At 40.9% G+C, this 16,297-nt stretch overlaps 2 protein-coding genes across 2 annotated transcripts; one reads left to right on the forward strand and one right to left on the reverse strand.

The window, feature by feature from the left end:
• Positions 1-1,064: 1,064 nt before the first annotated feature.
• Positions 1,065-6,858, forward strand: LOC308091180 (uncharacterized protein). Its single transcript, XM_080436605.1, has 10 exons — positions 1,065-1,313; positions 1,744-1,794; positions 2,760-2,801; positions 2,916-2,981; positions 3,523-3,675; positions 4,253-4,312; positions 4,433-4,462; positions 4,942-5,115; positions 5,711-6,642; positions 6,790-6,858. The coding sequence occupies exons 1-9, from the start codon at positions 1,260-1,262 to the stop codon at positions 5,906-5,908; spliced, it is 828 nt and encodes a 275-aa protein (XP_080292731.1). The 5' UTR covers positions 1,065-1,259; the 3' UTR covers positions 5,909-6,642; positions 6,790-6,858.
• A 1,173-nt stretch (positions 6,859-8,031) lies between these two features.
• cdc42se2 (CDC42 small effector 2) lies at positions 8,032-15,907 on the reverse strand. The gene is made up of 5 exons (XM_080443524.1): positions 15,760-15,907; positions 15,016-15,284; positions 13,503-13,604; positions 12,768-12,850; positions 8,032-9,933 (listed from the first exon to the last, which is right to left on the reverse strand). The coding sequence occupies exons 2-4, from the start codon at positions 15,067-15,069 to the stop codon at positions 12,776-12,778; spliced, it is 231 nt and encodes a 76-aa protein (XP_080299650.1). The 5' UTR covers positions 15,070-15,284; positions 15,760-15,907; the 3' UTR covers positions 8,032-9,933; positions 12,768-12,775.
• Positions 15,908-16,297: the final 390 nt, after the last annotated feature.

Below are 16,297 nucleotides of genomic sequence, written 5' to 3' on the forward strand. Positions count from 1 at the left end.
ACAAGAGGAGCGTGTGGGGCCGTGTCCAGTGTCCACCAGGCCTTTTGTTCCCTGAGCTGTGGTGTTTGAGCTGTAGGCCTACTGTATGTTTTGGATTGCTTCCAATGGGAGCGCTGCGTTTTTGGAAACCCCAGCAGCGTGATGAGGCACTGGGCATTTATTTTGCGCTCGCGCGTTCACAATGTGGCGCTTTGATCTGCTTACTGAGAGCTGAAATATTTTCAACTTGGGTGTTCGGAAGCGTTTTTAGGCGAGACCCTTTCCCCCCGGGAAGAAAGACAAAAGGCCTTGGTGTGCAAGGCCTCTTAGGAAGAGGAGAGGCATGGTGTTCAATCAGTTAACATTCTTTTTTTACATTATTTTCAATAAAAATAAAGTGATTTACTGTCAGATGTAAGAACAGAGAGTGGGGAGATGAGAGGAGGAATATGCTAGGGGTGTGTATGTGTGTGTGGGGGGCAGTAAATCATTTCTTGTGCTGACGAAACGTATTGTTGGTTCTGTTCTGTACTTGTTTTGTTATTGTTGTTGCCACAGGAAGTGGTTTACCACAGTGAGTTCAAAGTTGTAAAATGTGAATCAAGTTTTTTTTAATGTGATTCTGGGTGGATGTTTGTGGTTTTCTTTTGTTCTTACTAACGGCACCAACAGATATATGTGCACACGTGTGTGTGCGCGCGCGCACACACACGTGCACACACACACACACACACACACACACACACACACACACACACACACACACACACACACACACACACACACACACACACACACACACACACACACACACACACACACACACACACACACACACACACACACACACACACACACAGACAGACAGTGGGGTTGTAAATCAAGGTGTCATACCCCCTGTCCTACCCTGGCTGTTCAGACAGGATGGAGAGAGAGAGGTGAGTGGGAGGGGGGAGGAGGCACAGCGCAGGAGGACAATGTTGATAGTTCATAACTTCCTGTGTGATGACATTATATAAAGACTTAAACCACGTCTGGGGGACAGTAGCACTGTGAGAACCACCAGAACCTTACTGAAAGTAGAACACTGCTGAAAACCCGACCTCTTGAGGGCTCAGAGCCACCGTACACCGAGAGGAGACAACCTCTACAAGCTGAGAAAGACGTCACTTCACCTGACTCAGAGAAGAAACAACCTCTATACAAGCTGAGGACCACTGGACTGTCTGTGGATTAGAGCTCTTCTGGTATAGACTCCTGTTCCTATAGTGTGTTAGAGGATGAAGACTTTAGCGATGATGACTCTGCTGCTGGGACTGACCCTCAGTAGACCAGTAAGACCTGTAATATTCTATTTGGTTCTCTATAACCACTTATGTCGCCTAAAATAGTCAATCTACAAGTTCAAATATTTTTATTTTTATTTTTTAAAATGTTTTAAACGTTCTTTGGAGTTTTTCTCCTGAAATGATATGCTCAAAATAGGGGAGCCGGGTTGAAACCGGCTAATGTTCTTTAATGCACTATATAATTCTGTTGTAATTTCTGTGTGTGTGTGTGTGTGTGTGTGTGTGTGTGTGCGTGTGCGTGTGCGTGTGCGTGTGCGTGTGCGTGTGCGTGTGCGTGTGCGTGTGCGTGTGCGTGGGTGTGGGTGTGGGTGTGTGAGTGGGTGGGTGGGGGTGTGTGTGTGTGTGTGTGTGTGTGTGTGTGTGTGTGTGTGTGTGTGTGCGTGTGTGTGTGTGTGTGTGTGTGTGTGTGTGTTAGTTGACTGAAGGAGAAGATGCCATCTTTCAGGAGCAAGTTGAACAGACACAGGTATGTACTGAACACACAAAACACACACCTACAAAAATGTGAGCTGAATTGACTTGCATTTCTTTCCTGTGTCTGGTCACCTGTTTGAGGCCATGTGTACTTTGTAAATAAAAATGCTGTTCTTGCAGATAATGCTTACTATGCGATTCATATTGGTATTTCTTTTTAGGCTATATTAGTATTTGAGCTAATACTTTGCAATTTGTGATGCAGTATTTGTATTACTATATAATATTTGTTTTATTTTGTTTCTGCTATGGACCTCTAACAGATGAGTAAAATAAACATTTGATTGGTTGTTTACTTCTGACACTAGTACTACTAGGATGTGCTGTTCATCTAAAATAATATTTAGAAATACAAATGTTTCATCCTATACCATTAAAAAACAGAGCTGCTGGTTAGATGTGCAGTAACCATGGTGAAGATCTTACATCCAAGAAACTAATTACATATAATTGTAACTAATATTTGTAATCTGTAGACCAGCTAGGCTTGACTTTAGCCTATCTGCAAGCTCATGTGTTGCGATGCTTGTAAATCTATTTTCACTACTTTTGTGTGACACTATGTATGGCATTAATTTCCCCCCCAAAAACATAGTATTGAAATATATAGAATTGAAACATGGAGATAGGTTTCTGCGCGACAGCAAACGAATATATATTTTCGGTGACACTGTCATGAAGGAGTATTAAGCTCTGAATAATTGGCTCTGATCTTTGTGGGTAGTCTGCTCTGCCATGGTCATTACGGGGTAGCACAATGTATGGTGGTTCACACTTGTATACAACTGAAACTATACGACTGAACGTCTGCAGTACTAGCTGTTGATTAATATCGTTTTCTGATTTTAGGAGGAGTACATTTTCACACACATTTACAAACTTCACGACAAATGAGACATACACATTCACACTAATGTCTGTAAACCCGTTGTAAACCTAATGTGCTTGTTCACACAGGTTGAACACGACTTCTCCTATCAGCCGTCCCCAACGCCCTGGGTGAGAAACACACACACGCAGACCAAAGAAGACTGGCATCTACAGAAGCTTGATGAACAAATTTTTCAGATTTGACACTTTAATTTGTTTTTATTATTTTATTTCTTCTTCCAGATTGAAAATGAAGTTCCAATCAGCAATACAATGGCAGATAGAAGACCCTCCATAATGGAGGATCAGGTAAGTTCACATGGAGGGGAAATATAATCATACAAGTTACACATTTATATTAAAAGAAATGTTTTACCTAAGTTATGTAGAATTACAGGAAATGTTTTGAGGTTAGGCACTGTTTGAGTGGTAGATTTTATGGGTTGGTTTTCAAGTTTCAAAGTTTATTTAACAGGAAGAAAAGCATAACAAACACCATAAAAGGTCATTAAAATACCTTTGCGCCCTCTCAGAATGCAGATTTTCAGACGGTTCCTGTTCTGCAGCAAGAGAAAAAAAGAAAAAGAAAAAAGAAGTGACAGTATTTGCAGCATTATGCAAGAAAATATAGGAGAATTTAGGGAAAAGAGATAAGAGGATTTAAGATTGTCTAGCTAAGGCCTGGTTAAGTATACTGTAGGTAAGGTTTAAGTTTAAGCACAGGTATGGGTTGTTTATGGGTTGGTTAAGGTTATATATGGGTTGGTTAAGGTCGGTGTAAGCTCTGGGCAGGCTGTGAGTGTATTTAGTATGTGTCATAAAAGCAGGACTAATGTGATGTGTCCTGCAGGTTCCAGTGAGGCCTAACACCGTTCAGTCTCAGTCAGCTGCCACAGGCAACACCTCTTCTTCATCCTCCGCCTCTTCCTCCTCCTCGTCCTCGTCCTCGTCCTCCTCATCATCAGTATCATCATCATCTTCATCACAGTCACAGTCCTCAGAGGTAAGAGGTCACATGACTAATAGGGCTGCAAATGTCGATTATTTACTTACCGATTATTATATTGACTACTTTTTCAATTAATGGTTTATTTTCTTTTTCTTTTAAGGTTTTATATATCAAAAAATGTGTTAACCACTTAAGCACTATTTTATATATAATAACAGATCCAAAAGCTCATAACACGTCACAAGTCTGTATTGGCTATATTCACTTTTTTTAAAGTGTCATTTTTGGAAACTTTTCACCTATAATGACACAAAATAAGGATTGATTATTTTCATGAAATTATTGATTATTTTTTAATAATCTATCTATCCAGCCGATTAGTTTGATTAATCTATCATGTCTAATACAATTAACGTACAATTTACTAATTTAGCTAAACAGATCTAGTCTAGTACGTCTTCTGCCAAATGTGCCCACAACTAGCTTACCCTTGCTGTGTTTTGTGAGTATTCATGATGTGTGTGTGTGTGTGTGTGTGTGTGTGTGTGTGTGTGTGTGTGTGTGTGTGTGTGTGTGTGTGTGTGTGTGTGTGTGTGTGTGTGTGTGTGTGTGTGTGTGTGTGTTGTTTCAGAGTGTAGACCAGCGGACAGCTCAAGCTCGACTCAATCTAGAAGACAACCCAGAGAACGCAGTAAGACACGCACGCACGCACGCACGCACGCACACACAGAGTTTAATAGCTGTTACTATTTTAACCTGAAGTGTGTTTTGATTATGTCATATTCTGTTTGTGTGATGTCAATTCTTCTAGGCCTTTGAACAGACAGACTTGCCTCTGGAGGTGAGCTGTCAACAAATCAAATCACATATTTATAAATACAGTAATTCATCTAATCATAATATGATATCCTATTATGTTAAATCATCTAAAATATCATTGCTGTCAGGCAGAAACCTTTTATCAACATATATATATATATATATATATATATATTAAATTAATGCCCTACTCCTACTTCATCATACAAGGGTGTCTGGCAAAAGTAGCAAAGATAGCCGATCTAACGATTTGAAACATTTTGAACGTGACTCTATCTGTGGGTTCTATAAATATTGAACCAATGAAAAGTATTAACAAGAGCTTATGACTTAATAATAACTACATTGGATCCATTGGAACACAGGTTCTTTTTTTTTTCCATTCCCTGAAAAGTAACAGTTTTGGACATACAAGGTTTCCACCTGACAGCAACGATATGTTTCATAAATGTGAAAGAACTTCATTATAATAATAGATATGTTTATATTTTACTACATCAGAGTGTGGAGCAAGTCCAGTCCAATCCAGATGTGGTCCAGGCCAGTGTGTCTAACTCCTCCACCACCAGTCAGGTGCAGGGAAACCCGGAGTGGAGCCTCTTGACAGCAGCTGGACCGGAGTCTGACACAGAGACAACAGACAACAGTCTGGAGAGCAAAGAGAACAGCCGCAGGGTGAGAAACACACGTGTGCGCGCGCGCACACGCACACGCGCACACACACACACGCACACACACACACACACACACACACACACACACACACACACACACACACACACACACACACACACACACACACACACACACACACACACACACACACACACACACACACACACACACACACACACACACAGACAGACAGACAGACAGACAGACAGACAGACAGACAGACAGACAGACAGACAGACCACACAAACACACACACAGACAGACAGACAGACAGACAGACAGACAGACTAGTGTCTAGTGTTTTATGTTTTAATTAGTCCAAAATAGTACAATATTCATTTAGCCCGTAAACGTATATTAGTAAGACTTAAAAGTCTTAAAAGTACAATTCAAGTAACATTTTGAACACAGGCCTTGTAAGAGAGTGTTTTTATATTGTGGTATTGCTACTTTTACTTAAGTAAAGTATCCGAGTACCTTTTCCACCACTGGCTACGAGTGATGGTCCCTATTTCTACCCTTAAATTTGATCATCACATGTATATCCATCCAAGTATACAGTGGTATAACTGTTACTCCTCTCTCTCGCTCCCAGGGCCTGATGTTGACCTATCAGCTTCTGAGAAGTCCACTCATGAACACAGCATTGGAGACTGAGGATACTGCTGTCAACCAATTGGCGGACAGCATTGAGAAAGGGGCGGATCTGACCAGTGATCTACCGGAAGACAACCACCACCACCACCACCACAGTAACGATGGTTACGAGGAGGGGCTGGAGCTGGGGCTGTGATTGACAGCTGTCACTCCACTGGGAGATCCTGTGGGTTTTAAAGCCATTACACGTATAATCCTATATGGTTTAAACCAGTGGTGTAAAGTAGTTTTAAGTATATTTACTCAAGTGCTGTTTAAAGGTATTTCTTTTTTTACTTTACTTTCCAATTCTTGATACTTTATACTTTTTACTCCACTACAATTATTTGACAGCTTTAGCCTATTATTACATGCTCAGAATAGGGACACTCTTAAACACCTGTACTTGTCGACAGCAGAACAGTGTTACGTGAATCATAGGGGTACCAATAGCCCAGATAGCCCAGTGGTTGAGGTGCGTACACATAGGCTCTGATGCCCGACAGTGAATCCCCAGTTCAATTCCCAGGGTAGGTGGTCGTTTGCTGCATGTCACTGTCTGACTCTGTTTCCTGTCTCTCTACGCTGTAAATATTAATAAAGGCAAGAAAAGCGTGAAAACAATGACATCAGGAAACTTCAGTCTGTTTAGTAAAACTGCCAACACTGTTACGTAGTGGATTGTCTCTTTATTAACCATCTTTGATACTTTTACATACAGTATCTAATCATGTTATTTTATACTGTAAGTCTTAAGACATTTAAAAATCAAGTTTTATCACAGCTGTGTTCAAATGTGTGTTAGCATGTTAAGTGCTTATATTTAATTAATAAAGGGTGTTTGTTGTGAGTCTGCCTTGCTTTAATATGGAAATCGATTATCAATGAACTGTTAGTTAAAATCAACAAATGTTGACGACGTTCAAATATACTCACATATCACTCTTGCCCATTACCTTGAGGGGGTTCCAGAGGGTCCCCAGCTAAATTATTGATAGGTAGGAACCAAATGGACCCTTATAGTCCTGTAACTCAGAGAGCGTACACATTTGTACAATCTCAGAGTTATGGGGTTCTATGTGTAATGAATAGTAAACTGGGTGTCCTTGAAATTGAAAACCACTGCCTTATTCCATTTGTTTGTTTGTCTTTAGCAAATAGCTGGAGAATGGATGGCTGGATGGATGTTCACAAAACTTTAAGGGAATGATCAGCAACACTGACTGCCCCCAAGGGATGATTAACATTAGAGTCGAAAAGGTCAAAGGACAAGGTCACAATCAAGGGCAAGGATTAAATTACTCTCATATCTAAGGTGGAGAAGGCATATCTTGAGTTGCGGTATTGGAGGAGGTATGCAGTGTAAGCTTTTGTTCCTACAACATATTGACCCGATTGTTGGTAGCCTACCTGTTTCAGTTCCTGTTTTGTTTAATCAGTAAACTGAAAGCCTCAAGGTTCTATTTTCCACTTCTGCGTGTCTATCAGTGAGCAAGAAACTAAAAACGTATACCTGGTCTCAAATCTCTCGAGTTCCATGTGAGAAAAATCAATGGAACAAAAATGTAAAGGCTATACTCATAAACAAGACATAGATATTAAATAACTATGAGACTTGTATTTATTTGTAGTAATTTATAAATACATTTCATTAACTTAAATAAATTTTACTTAATTTTAAATAACTTGAATTCAATGAGTTTTAAGGAATGTGCTTTCAGTGTTTTTTTTTTTTTTTATCCCACGATTTTGTAACCCATTTTTTCACCCAGTGCCAATTGCCTGAGTATGTAATCCTGGGCACTACTCTCCTTCTGCTGGCCTGGGGAGAGCCCCGAACTGAGCTCATGTTTCCTTCAATGCATGAGGAGTGAGCAGGCCACTTCTTGCTTCTTTACCTGACAGGGGGGAGTTTCCCCGGTTGGACGTAGCGCGTAGAAAGAACACGTTATTCCAACCAGTTCCTTTCCCCTCCATCAGGCGCTCCGGCTGACCAGGGGGAGGCAGACAGGCAGTATAGAGACCAGGATTACTGCATGTTTTTTGTGAGGGTACCTACCCTAGGGAACACGGGGAGAACATGCAAACTCCACACAGAAAGGTCCTTTCGCCAACCCCACCTAGGGTATGGGCACTGATGACGCGGAGAGAACACTCCCCGGCGGGAATCGAACCCAGGACCTTCTAGCTGTGAGGCTTTCAGTGTTGACTGGAAATTACAATGTTGAAGTTACAATGTGTTAAGCTTTAAACGACATGAACAAAATTTGACATGAAACATTCCATTTTCATATGAAACAATCTTTATTGAACACAATTATTCATGTTTCATAATGATGAACTCTGGGTTTGCTGGTTATGGTTTATTAAGATATGACTTCTGGTAAAGTCCATGCACTTATTTGCTCATGGGAAATTATTTTATTTGTCAACAGGAGAAGGAATGGAAAGTTTTCTCCTCAATGAATTCGACCAGTAGGGACAAATGTAATATTAGTTAAGGATTTGTAGGGCTATATGCTAATGCCTAATTAACGCTCCGTGACACGATGCCATCGCTCGCCGAAAACATCTGACCTACAAGCGCACAACGTCACACATGTGATAGGTCAGCTATTTTCGGCAAGCGACGCACCTGCGAGACGAACTACGAATCGGGCTTAAGACCACATTCTCCAAGCAAGGTGAGACGAAGATTTCTTTACAACAGCAAAGTCAACACTGGTAAAAGACAGACGATACAATCAGGGACAACAACCATAAAGGGCAAAACTAGGTTGCTCAGTGCAACACCTTTTAACATCTACTGACATTTCCATGGTAGGCAGTTTTTTGAGGTAATGCAATGAGGGGGTGGATTGGCAAATAGTACCGAAACAAAAATTATAAACAGAAGCGCATCAATATTGAAAGCAAAATGAGCTACGTTGAACAAGGTACAATTATAATTGTAAGCAAAATAAATGACATGCTCAGCCTATTGTGTCCTAAAGTGACTCTCAACCAGTGATGTTGGGATTCAAAAAATGGACCGCAAGATGCTCTCACAGAGATGGGACAAAAACACAGTTTAATACAGGAATAGTGTATATTTGAATATATACAATATTTGACAAATCGGGCCCGACTCTCTACTCGTAAAAGTTGGGACCAGAGTGAAACCAGTTGAGGATCTCAGCTTTAACTACATGAACCCTAGCGTCCCCATTCTGGGGGCCAACATCCGACAAAAACAGCAGATCGATAAGCTCAAAACGCGTCGCGCTGCAACACGTTTTGAGCTTATACATCTGCTGTTTTCGGTGAAGGAATTTGGTGTAGAGGGAAAATTGAGCAGATCAAGTATAGAGCCCTGCTGGACACCGATCAACTAAGTATATAGGGTTCAAGTAGTTAAAAACATAAAGGTTGGCTACTTGGAAAGGAAAAGTAAAAAATTAACTTTATAAAGGCAGATTAGAAGTTTCTACGTTATTAAAACTCTATGTGGTTAATTCTAAATGTTTTATAAAAACACAAAACAAAAACAAAACGAACCTGTTGAAATCAATGCAAAAACTCATAAACAAAGTTGTAAGTGTACAATGTCTGGTCCAGTGTGCTCTACTCATTTCAAGTTTATTACAAAACAGCATTCTTGGCCCTGAAAGCAACTCAGTGAATTATGAGTGCTTTTCAGAATAAAAGAGTGAACAGACGTTTTTTTTTGGTATTTTTTTTTTGTAGTTTTCTTTTTTTTGCCTTGCTATCGCTACCTGTCGTTTGAAAAGCCTCCGATATTTCAGAACGGAACAAGAGAACGTTCAAAATTCTCCAGAGTGGCCCAGCCACCATGACCTCCCGTTTAAAAAAAAATCAAACAATAAATACAGGCATCTGAATGAGCTAAAACAGCAAAAATACTTTTGAAAGTATACACACAAGCATACAACTGACCAAAGATCATGAGCCGTTCTAAACCCCGCTTTAGCTAACAGTGCAAGAGTATGGCAGAGAATGGATAGCAGTGCTTTCGTAAAAAAAAAAAAAAAGAAACAGAGAAAAACAAAAATATCTTTATGTACAACATGATGAAAAAGCAGTGGTTTCATATTTTGGTCCTGTGTCCGTTACAGACATGAACTGCTCTTGAAAATGCTTCCTCAAATGAACAAACAGTAGTTTCCACAAACATCTGATGGCCTGTGAGAGAGAAATAAAGGAGCATTTAATGTGTGTTAAGTTACAGGTTATTACTGTAGTCATGTGTGTCTAAACGGAAGTACCGGAATTGGGCGGAAGTACCGCCCAAAAAAATGATGTCGCTTTACAAATCTGTTTACATTCTCTGTGAATGAAACGAGTGTTGTGATTGGTCGAAAAATATAGTTTCCGGGGGAAATACATGCGACAGAAGTCCTGCCCCTATAGACACTCTCTGCCATAGAGGGAAAATTGAGCAGATCAAGTATAGAGCCCTGCTGAACACCGATCAACTAAGTATATAGGGCTCAAGTAGTTAAAAACATACTGGTTGGCTACTTGGAAAGGAAAAGTAAAAAATTAACTTTATAAAGGCAGATTAGAAGTTTCTACTTTATTAAAACTCTATGTGGTTAATTCTAAATGTTTTATAAAAACACAAAACAAAACAAACCTGTTGAAATCAATGCAAAAACTCATAAACAAAGTTGTAAGTGTACAATGTCTGGTCCAGTGTGCTCTACTCATTTCAAGTTTATTACAAAACAGCATTCTTGGCCCTGAAAGCTTTACAAATCTGTTTACATTCTCTGTGAATGAAACGAGTGTTGTGATTGGTCGAAAAATATAGTTTCCGGCGGAAATACATGCGACAGAAGTCCTGCCCCTATAGACACTCTCTGCCATAGACATATAAAGGTAGACGCCTCCTCCGGCTCTGGGGCGTCTGTATCTCGGGTGCCATTTTGGAGAAGGCAAGCGTCCTGACTTACTGGCCAATCACAGCGCGTCTTTTCCGGGATTTCGCAGAATGGCAGCCGCGATACAGGTCGCTCCAATGAACTGCAGTATGAGGTATCTAGGATTCTATAGACGAATCCCCCGACGCGCTGCCTGTAGGCAGTCATTGCTGCGGTGTTGCGGTGCGGAGCGTTGACACCGCAGCTATGGCTGCCTACAGACAACTACTGTATGAGTCAATCTCTAGTTTCACACCGAGCAGCAAGATCTAACTGCACCAGTGTGTTGTAGAGCAGTGGTTCTCAACATGTGCCTGGGTCGGGTCCCCAAATGATTTTAGTGCGGTCCCCAGATGAGTTGCTTAATGTGCAAGATTGTGTTCTCACTGTGCATACAGGGTATCTGCATATTTCTTAAGTGACAAAATAAGTGTAAAAAAATATCAAACATTGGCCAAATTGTCAAATATTACCTAAGAAAGAGGGACGCATTTAAAAATAGCCAGTTGTGAGCTTGTAGATTGACTATTTTCATTTATTAGTGGAACCGATTATTTGGGGGGGGGGTCGCAGCCTGAAAAAGTTGAGAACCACTGTTGTAGAGCACTGGTCATCAACGTCCAGGCTGGGGACCACCAGGGGTCCAAATGGACCCTTGCAAATCTGTAACTCTGAGAGTGTACAAATGGGACCAAATGGACCCGTTCCATTTGTACACTCAGAGTTAAACTAATACTGAGGATATTACAGGGTAGACTGGGGTCCCAGCGATAGAAGTATCAAATGGGAGTTTGTAGCCTAATGCATATCAAACTGGGGGTCCTTGAAATTAAAAGGGTGGAGAATCACTGAACTAAACTATACTGGAATGCCAAAGCTTAAAAGGTTATTACTGTAGTCATCAGCATGAGTCCCTCTCTAGTTTCACAGGGAGCAGCAAGATTTAAGTGCACCGGTGTGTTGTAGTGGCTCAGCAGACTGGACATGCATAGTGTGCACTGTGACCACTCTGCACAAACCCTCTGGATAAACTAAAGGGACGCTCACACCACGCCATTGTATTTGTTATAGTTGTTGCGTGAACTCTGCCATCCACTTGACTTATAGAACCATTTTATAACTATACCTTTATCCTGTCTGTCTGCGACACAGCTTTGCAGTGTTATTTGGGGGATATCAGGTAGCTAGATTGGTAGTTTTGGGACATCTCATACAATTTGTGTGTGTTCTGGTCAATGATTTTACACAACGCTTTAGAGTCATGGTACTAAGGGGCCGTGTTCACCAAGACCCCGAGTGCAGCGTATGTTTTTAATTGTCTAAAATGGGAGGGCCGCATTTTTGGAAACACCAGCAGGATGACACGGCGCTGAGTGTGTGTGACGTTTTTAACTGCTTGTTGAGAGCTGAAATATTTTCAACTGGGGGCGTGGTGACTGGTGGACAGACAGCAGTTGTTTGACCTGTATGTCCAGTAAGGGAAGCAGAACTCTAGCTTCTTTTAACCAATTAAGCCATATTTTATACTTTGTCTGCGTTGAAAATAAGTCAACCTACAAGCTCATGTGATGCATTGTGAAGCTTGTAGATATGTTATTCTAATGATGGCATGGTCAAAATAGGGATGCAAGGCTGAAAATGAATGTGCTCTTATCAGAATATTTCCAGAGCAGTGACATTTCCTGTTGTAATATACTGTATATGCTGTAATATTGTTGAGCATTCCCAGAGTTCAAGATGTCTCCTACGATCAGTGCATGAGACATTTTGTTAAGTCTCGTTTGATCCTTTAAATGAATACAATTAATCAGTAGCATTCTGCGGTACAAGGAAGCAATATTTTCTTAGAAAAATGAGCACCAATACATTCACGAAACAATGCGCTCGAGCTGCTTCTGTCAACTAAAGTCTCTTTAAACCAGCATTACCGGGAGGAATCAATTGATCTGCCTGGGAAGGTAAAACATGCAAGGACTGCATTAAACAGAGTGTAAGCCGAGCTTCCATGACTGTGTGGTAATGGGATGAAAAAGTCACAGCCTGCAATAACGTGCTGCTTGCTGAATCTCGATAGGACTCGGCAGCCCGTCTCACCTGGTCGGTTATAACTGAGAACCTTCCGATCCGCTGTGGCAGTAGCCGCCTTTAGATTTCATTTGGGCCTGAACGAGATCCACCTGCAAACACACACACACACACACACACACACACACACAGGGTTACACATTATTACCTGGAACTGATCATGATTCATTGTACCATCATTCTTCACCCATTCAATCCGAGAACGCATCTCTGTCATTTTAGATTTCTTTGGCTATTCAAAAATAGCAGATCTACAAGCTCATAGCGTGGCACCGAGTGCCGCGCTATGAGCTTGTAGATCTGCTATTTTTGAAAAATCATGAAAATTTGTGCAAATCTTTGAATATATATATATATATTTTAAAGCAAATATTTTACAAGTGTTCGCTTTAGAAAATATATATTTAAAGATTTGCACGCATTTTCACGATTTAAAAAAAAACAACATATCTACAAGCACATAGCGCAGCACTTGGTGCCACGCTATGAGATGGTAGATCTGCTATTTCTGAAAAGCCAAAGAAATCTAAAATGACAGCTGCGTTCCCAGACTGAATGGGTTAAGACAAGTCTGCGTTGTACTAAGGCTGGGCAATTAGCCAAAATATTTTCAATTTCTTTTTAATAATCGTTCATTAATCGTGATCGAGGCATAAGTTTGAAATAATCGTGATATGGGTATGAAGTCGTATCGCCCAGCCCTAATCTGTATCATTGTGAATAGAGGTGTGGGGTTGTACGTACGGATGCCACGCCCAGGCCCATGTCCCCCGAGCCCACGTGTGTGGTGTGAACAAAGTTTGTTGGCTCTCCGATCATAGTACGATCTATTCGCCGCCGCCTCTTCTAACAAACAAGACAAAAGGAGGAAAGTCGTTTAGTACTGAGAATAGTGCATCAAAAACAACAGAAAACAGTTTAACCACTTAAAAAGGGGAATACCACTCATTTTCAACATTGAACTATGTCATTAATACACCTTAGAGCTGTTGTGTGGAAATAAGAACAAAGTCCCCCCCTTCTGTGTTGCCTAGAACTGGAGAATTGATTGTTGGGGTCATGTGATCCCATGTGAAACAGTGCAAAGTTAAGACTTGTTAAAGCATTTTCAGCCAATTGATTTCTATTATCTACACGTACCATGTCTTGTGAAACGTGATATATAACCATATGCCATTATAAACAACTACAAGTTGTGCCGTTTCAGCTGGAAGTGAGATTCCCCATTCTACTGAATGAGGCAGTCTAGAGGGCGGAGCCAAAGAGTACACCTTCCGTATGTCACACGTATGTCACTGATCACATGACCCCGTCCCCAACAATCAATTCTCCAGACTTTGTTCTCATTTCCACACAACAGCTTTAAGGTGTATTAATGACATAGTTCAATGTTGACTTGAAAATGAGTGGTATTCCCCTTTAAGCCCTATATGTGTCTTTCTACAACTAATAGTGAAAATAGCCGATCTATAGCACACAACGCACCGTGTTGTGACCTTATAGGTCGGATACTTCTATTAGAGAAAATGTTTATGCCCAAAATAGGGATGTCGGGTTTAAAGTGGTTAAGTGAAATTAACATTTCACCCGTTTTCTGCACAATATTTACATGACGTTGATCACACCTCCTTGAGAAGAGGGATGCATCCTTTAACTGAGAAACACGTCATTCATTGGTGACCCTGAAGCCATTTTATGTAAAGCAACGCATAGAATGAGACACACGTGGGTTCACCCTCATGATGGTCTTGTGCCTGTAATGTCACCATGCAGACATGCAGACGTCCATCCTACCTCCCTGACAATAACAACTGGTTGTCCAATGTCACAATGTTCAGCAATTACACAATGATGGAATTTGTTTTGTTTTAATCATGTTGGAGGATGTGGCTAGCTCCCACACCAATGTCATAGGACACTGCGGTTGAAAAAATAAATACATAAAACAAACCTTTGTTTTTCAGGCCTGCAATTTCACTGGTAGGCTAGGAATTCTGCACATTATTATGTGTTGCTAAAGGGCTCACCTGAAACCATTTACCATTAAATATTATAGCACAGCACAGGTAACCACTTAAACCCTATATGCTATCCTTATCCAGCCGAAAATTGACAATGAGCTTGTAGATTGGCTATTTTCGCTAAAATGTTCACCACCGAATAGGGACGCTAGGGTTCAAGTGGTTAAACTCAAGAGGTTTGACCCCCCCCCCCCCCCCCCCGCCCCTCCATATAGAAAGACCAAGGTGGTACTCACCGGTTGAGGCTGTTCTGCAATACAGCAGCTGAAACACACCCAGAACTCAGTCATTCTGAGGCTGACAAAGAGGCGACAGCAACTTCCTCTCTCGCTTCACTCCGTTTCACTTTACTCCTTCGGTCTTCCTGTTCACAGTTAGCAGTGACACAAACACACTCTGCAGGAAGTGACAGACAGACAGACAGACAGACGGACCGCTGGGTGGAGGGGTGGGGGTGGGGGGGGGGCACTCGACACTCCTTCACAACCTCAGGGAACACACACTCCTGTGGAGAAGGGCAGAAAAACAACAACTTCAAAATCAGTGATGGAAAGTACATTTACTCAAGTACTGTACCTTTACCTCAAAATGTATCACACCTCATACTTGAGTATATCCGTACTTTATACTTCTACTCCACTACATCTCAGAGGCATCTCAAGTTACTTTGTAGATTTAGAATATTAGTACAAAACATGCATTAAGCAATTAAGCCCCGGCCATTTTATACTTTATACTATAAAAAAATGATCTAGCATCTACAAGCTCGATCAGCTACACATTTGAGTACTTACTACTTTTACATTAGCACTGTAAGTATATTTTGATGCCTATACTTTTGTAGTTTTACTAAGTACATTTTTGAAAACAGGACTTTAAAAAATCGGAGCACCGGTACTTCTTCCACCACTGTATAATATTCAAATGTATACGTGTCAACGTCCAAACCACAATGTGAGTGAATAGTAAGCGTTTCTTACATTGAGGAAATGGTTCTCGAATTTCCCCTTGGAGATCAATAAAGTATCTATGTGTCTTGTTTATGTGTGTCTGCATGGTACGGTAGTTTCCTCGTTTCTGCCAGTGTGCCGGTGCAGACGCCTACTGTGGTGAAAGCCACATGAGATGTCTCAACACAAAAGGAAGAACATCTTTACTCAGAAGCACTGATGACACACTTGGTTCTCACACATTTTCATGTCAAGGAGGACCCCCAAAATGATCACAGATGCTTTCCCGGTTTTAATGGGTTTACACATTGTCTGGCCATCTACTGTACCTAAACATGAGTGCACTTACAAGGACATTTTTCCAAACAATCCCCCCACTTAAGAGAGCTTTTCCACTCTAGACTTGAGCTGTTGGATCATAATATTCATTCACCATCACATGTTGTTTTTAGACCATAGAATGCAAATTCATGGACTGTGAGAATAGATTTGGGAGCAATAGATGTATTGTGTTGATCTTTAAATAAGACCTGTGTGGGGAGACATTCTAAAGACTCTGCAAGGTTTT

This window comes from Gymnoscopelus braueri, assembly GCF_963280865.1.
Source record: "Gymnoscopelus braueri genome assembly, chromosome: 1".
Lineage (NCBI taxonomy): Eukaryota > Metazoa > Chordata > Actinopteri > Myctophiformes > Myctophidae > Gymnoscopelus > Gymnoscopelus braueri.

Coding starts and splice junctions, on each gene's coding strand:
- LOC308091180 (XM_080436605.1), top strand. CDS start 1,260: ATGAAGACTTTAGCGATGATGACTCTGCTGCTGGGACTGACCCTCAGT. Junction 1,795..2,759: donor AGCAAGTTGAACAGACACAG/GTATGTACTGAA, acceptor TTGTTCACACAG/GTTGAACACGACTTCTCCTA. Junction 5,116..5,710: donor GCAAAGAGAACAGCCGCAGG/GTGAGAAACACA, acceptor TCTCGCTCCCAG/GGCCTGATGTTGACCTATCA.
- cdc42se2 (XM_080443524.1), bottom strand. CDS start 15,069: ATGACTGAGTTCTGGGTGTGTTTCAGCTGCTGTATTGCAGAACAGCCT. Junction 13,605..15,015: donor TTGCAGAACAGCCTCAACCG/GTGAGTACCACC, acceptor CTTGTTTGTTAG/AAGAGGCGGCGGCGAATAGA. Junction 12,851..13,502: donor TGGGCCTGGGCGTGGCATCC/GTACGTACAACC, acceptor GTGTGTTTGCAG/GTGGATCTCGTTCAGGCCCA.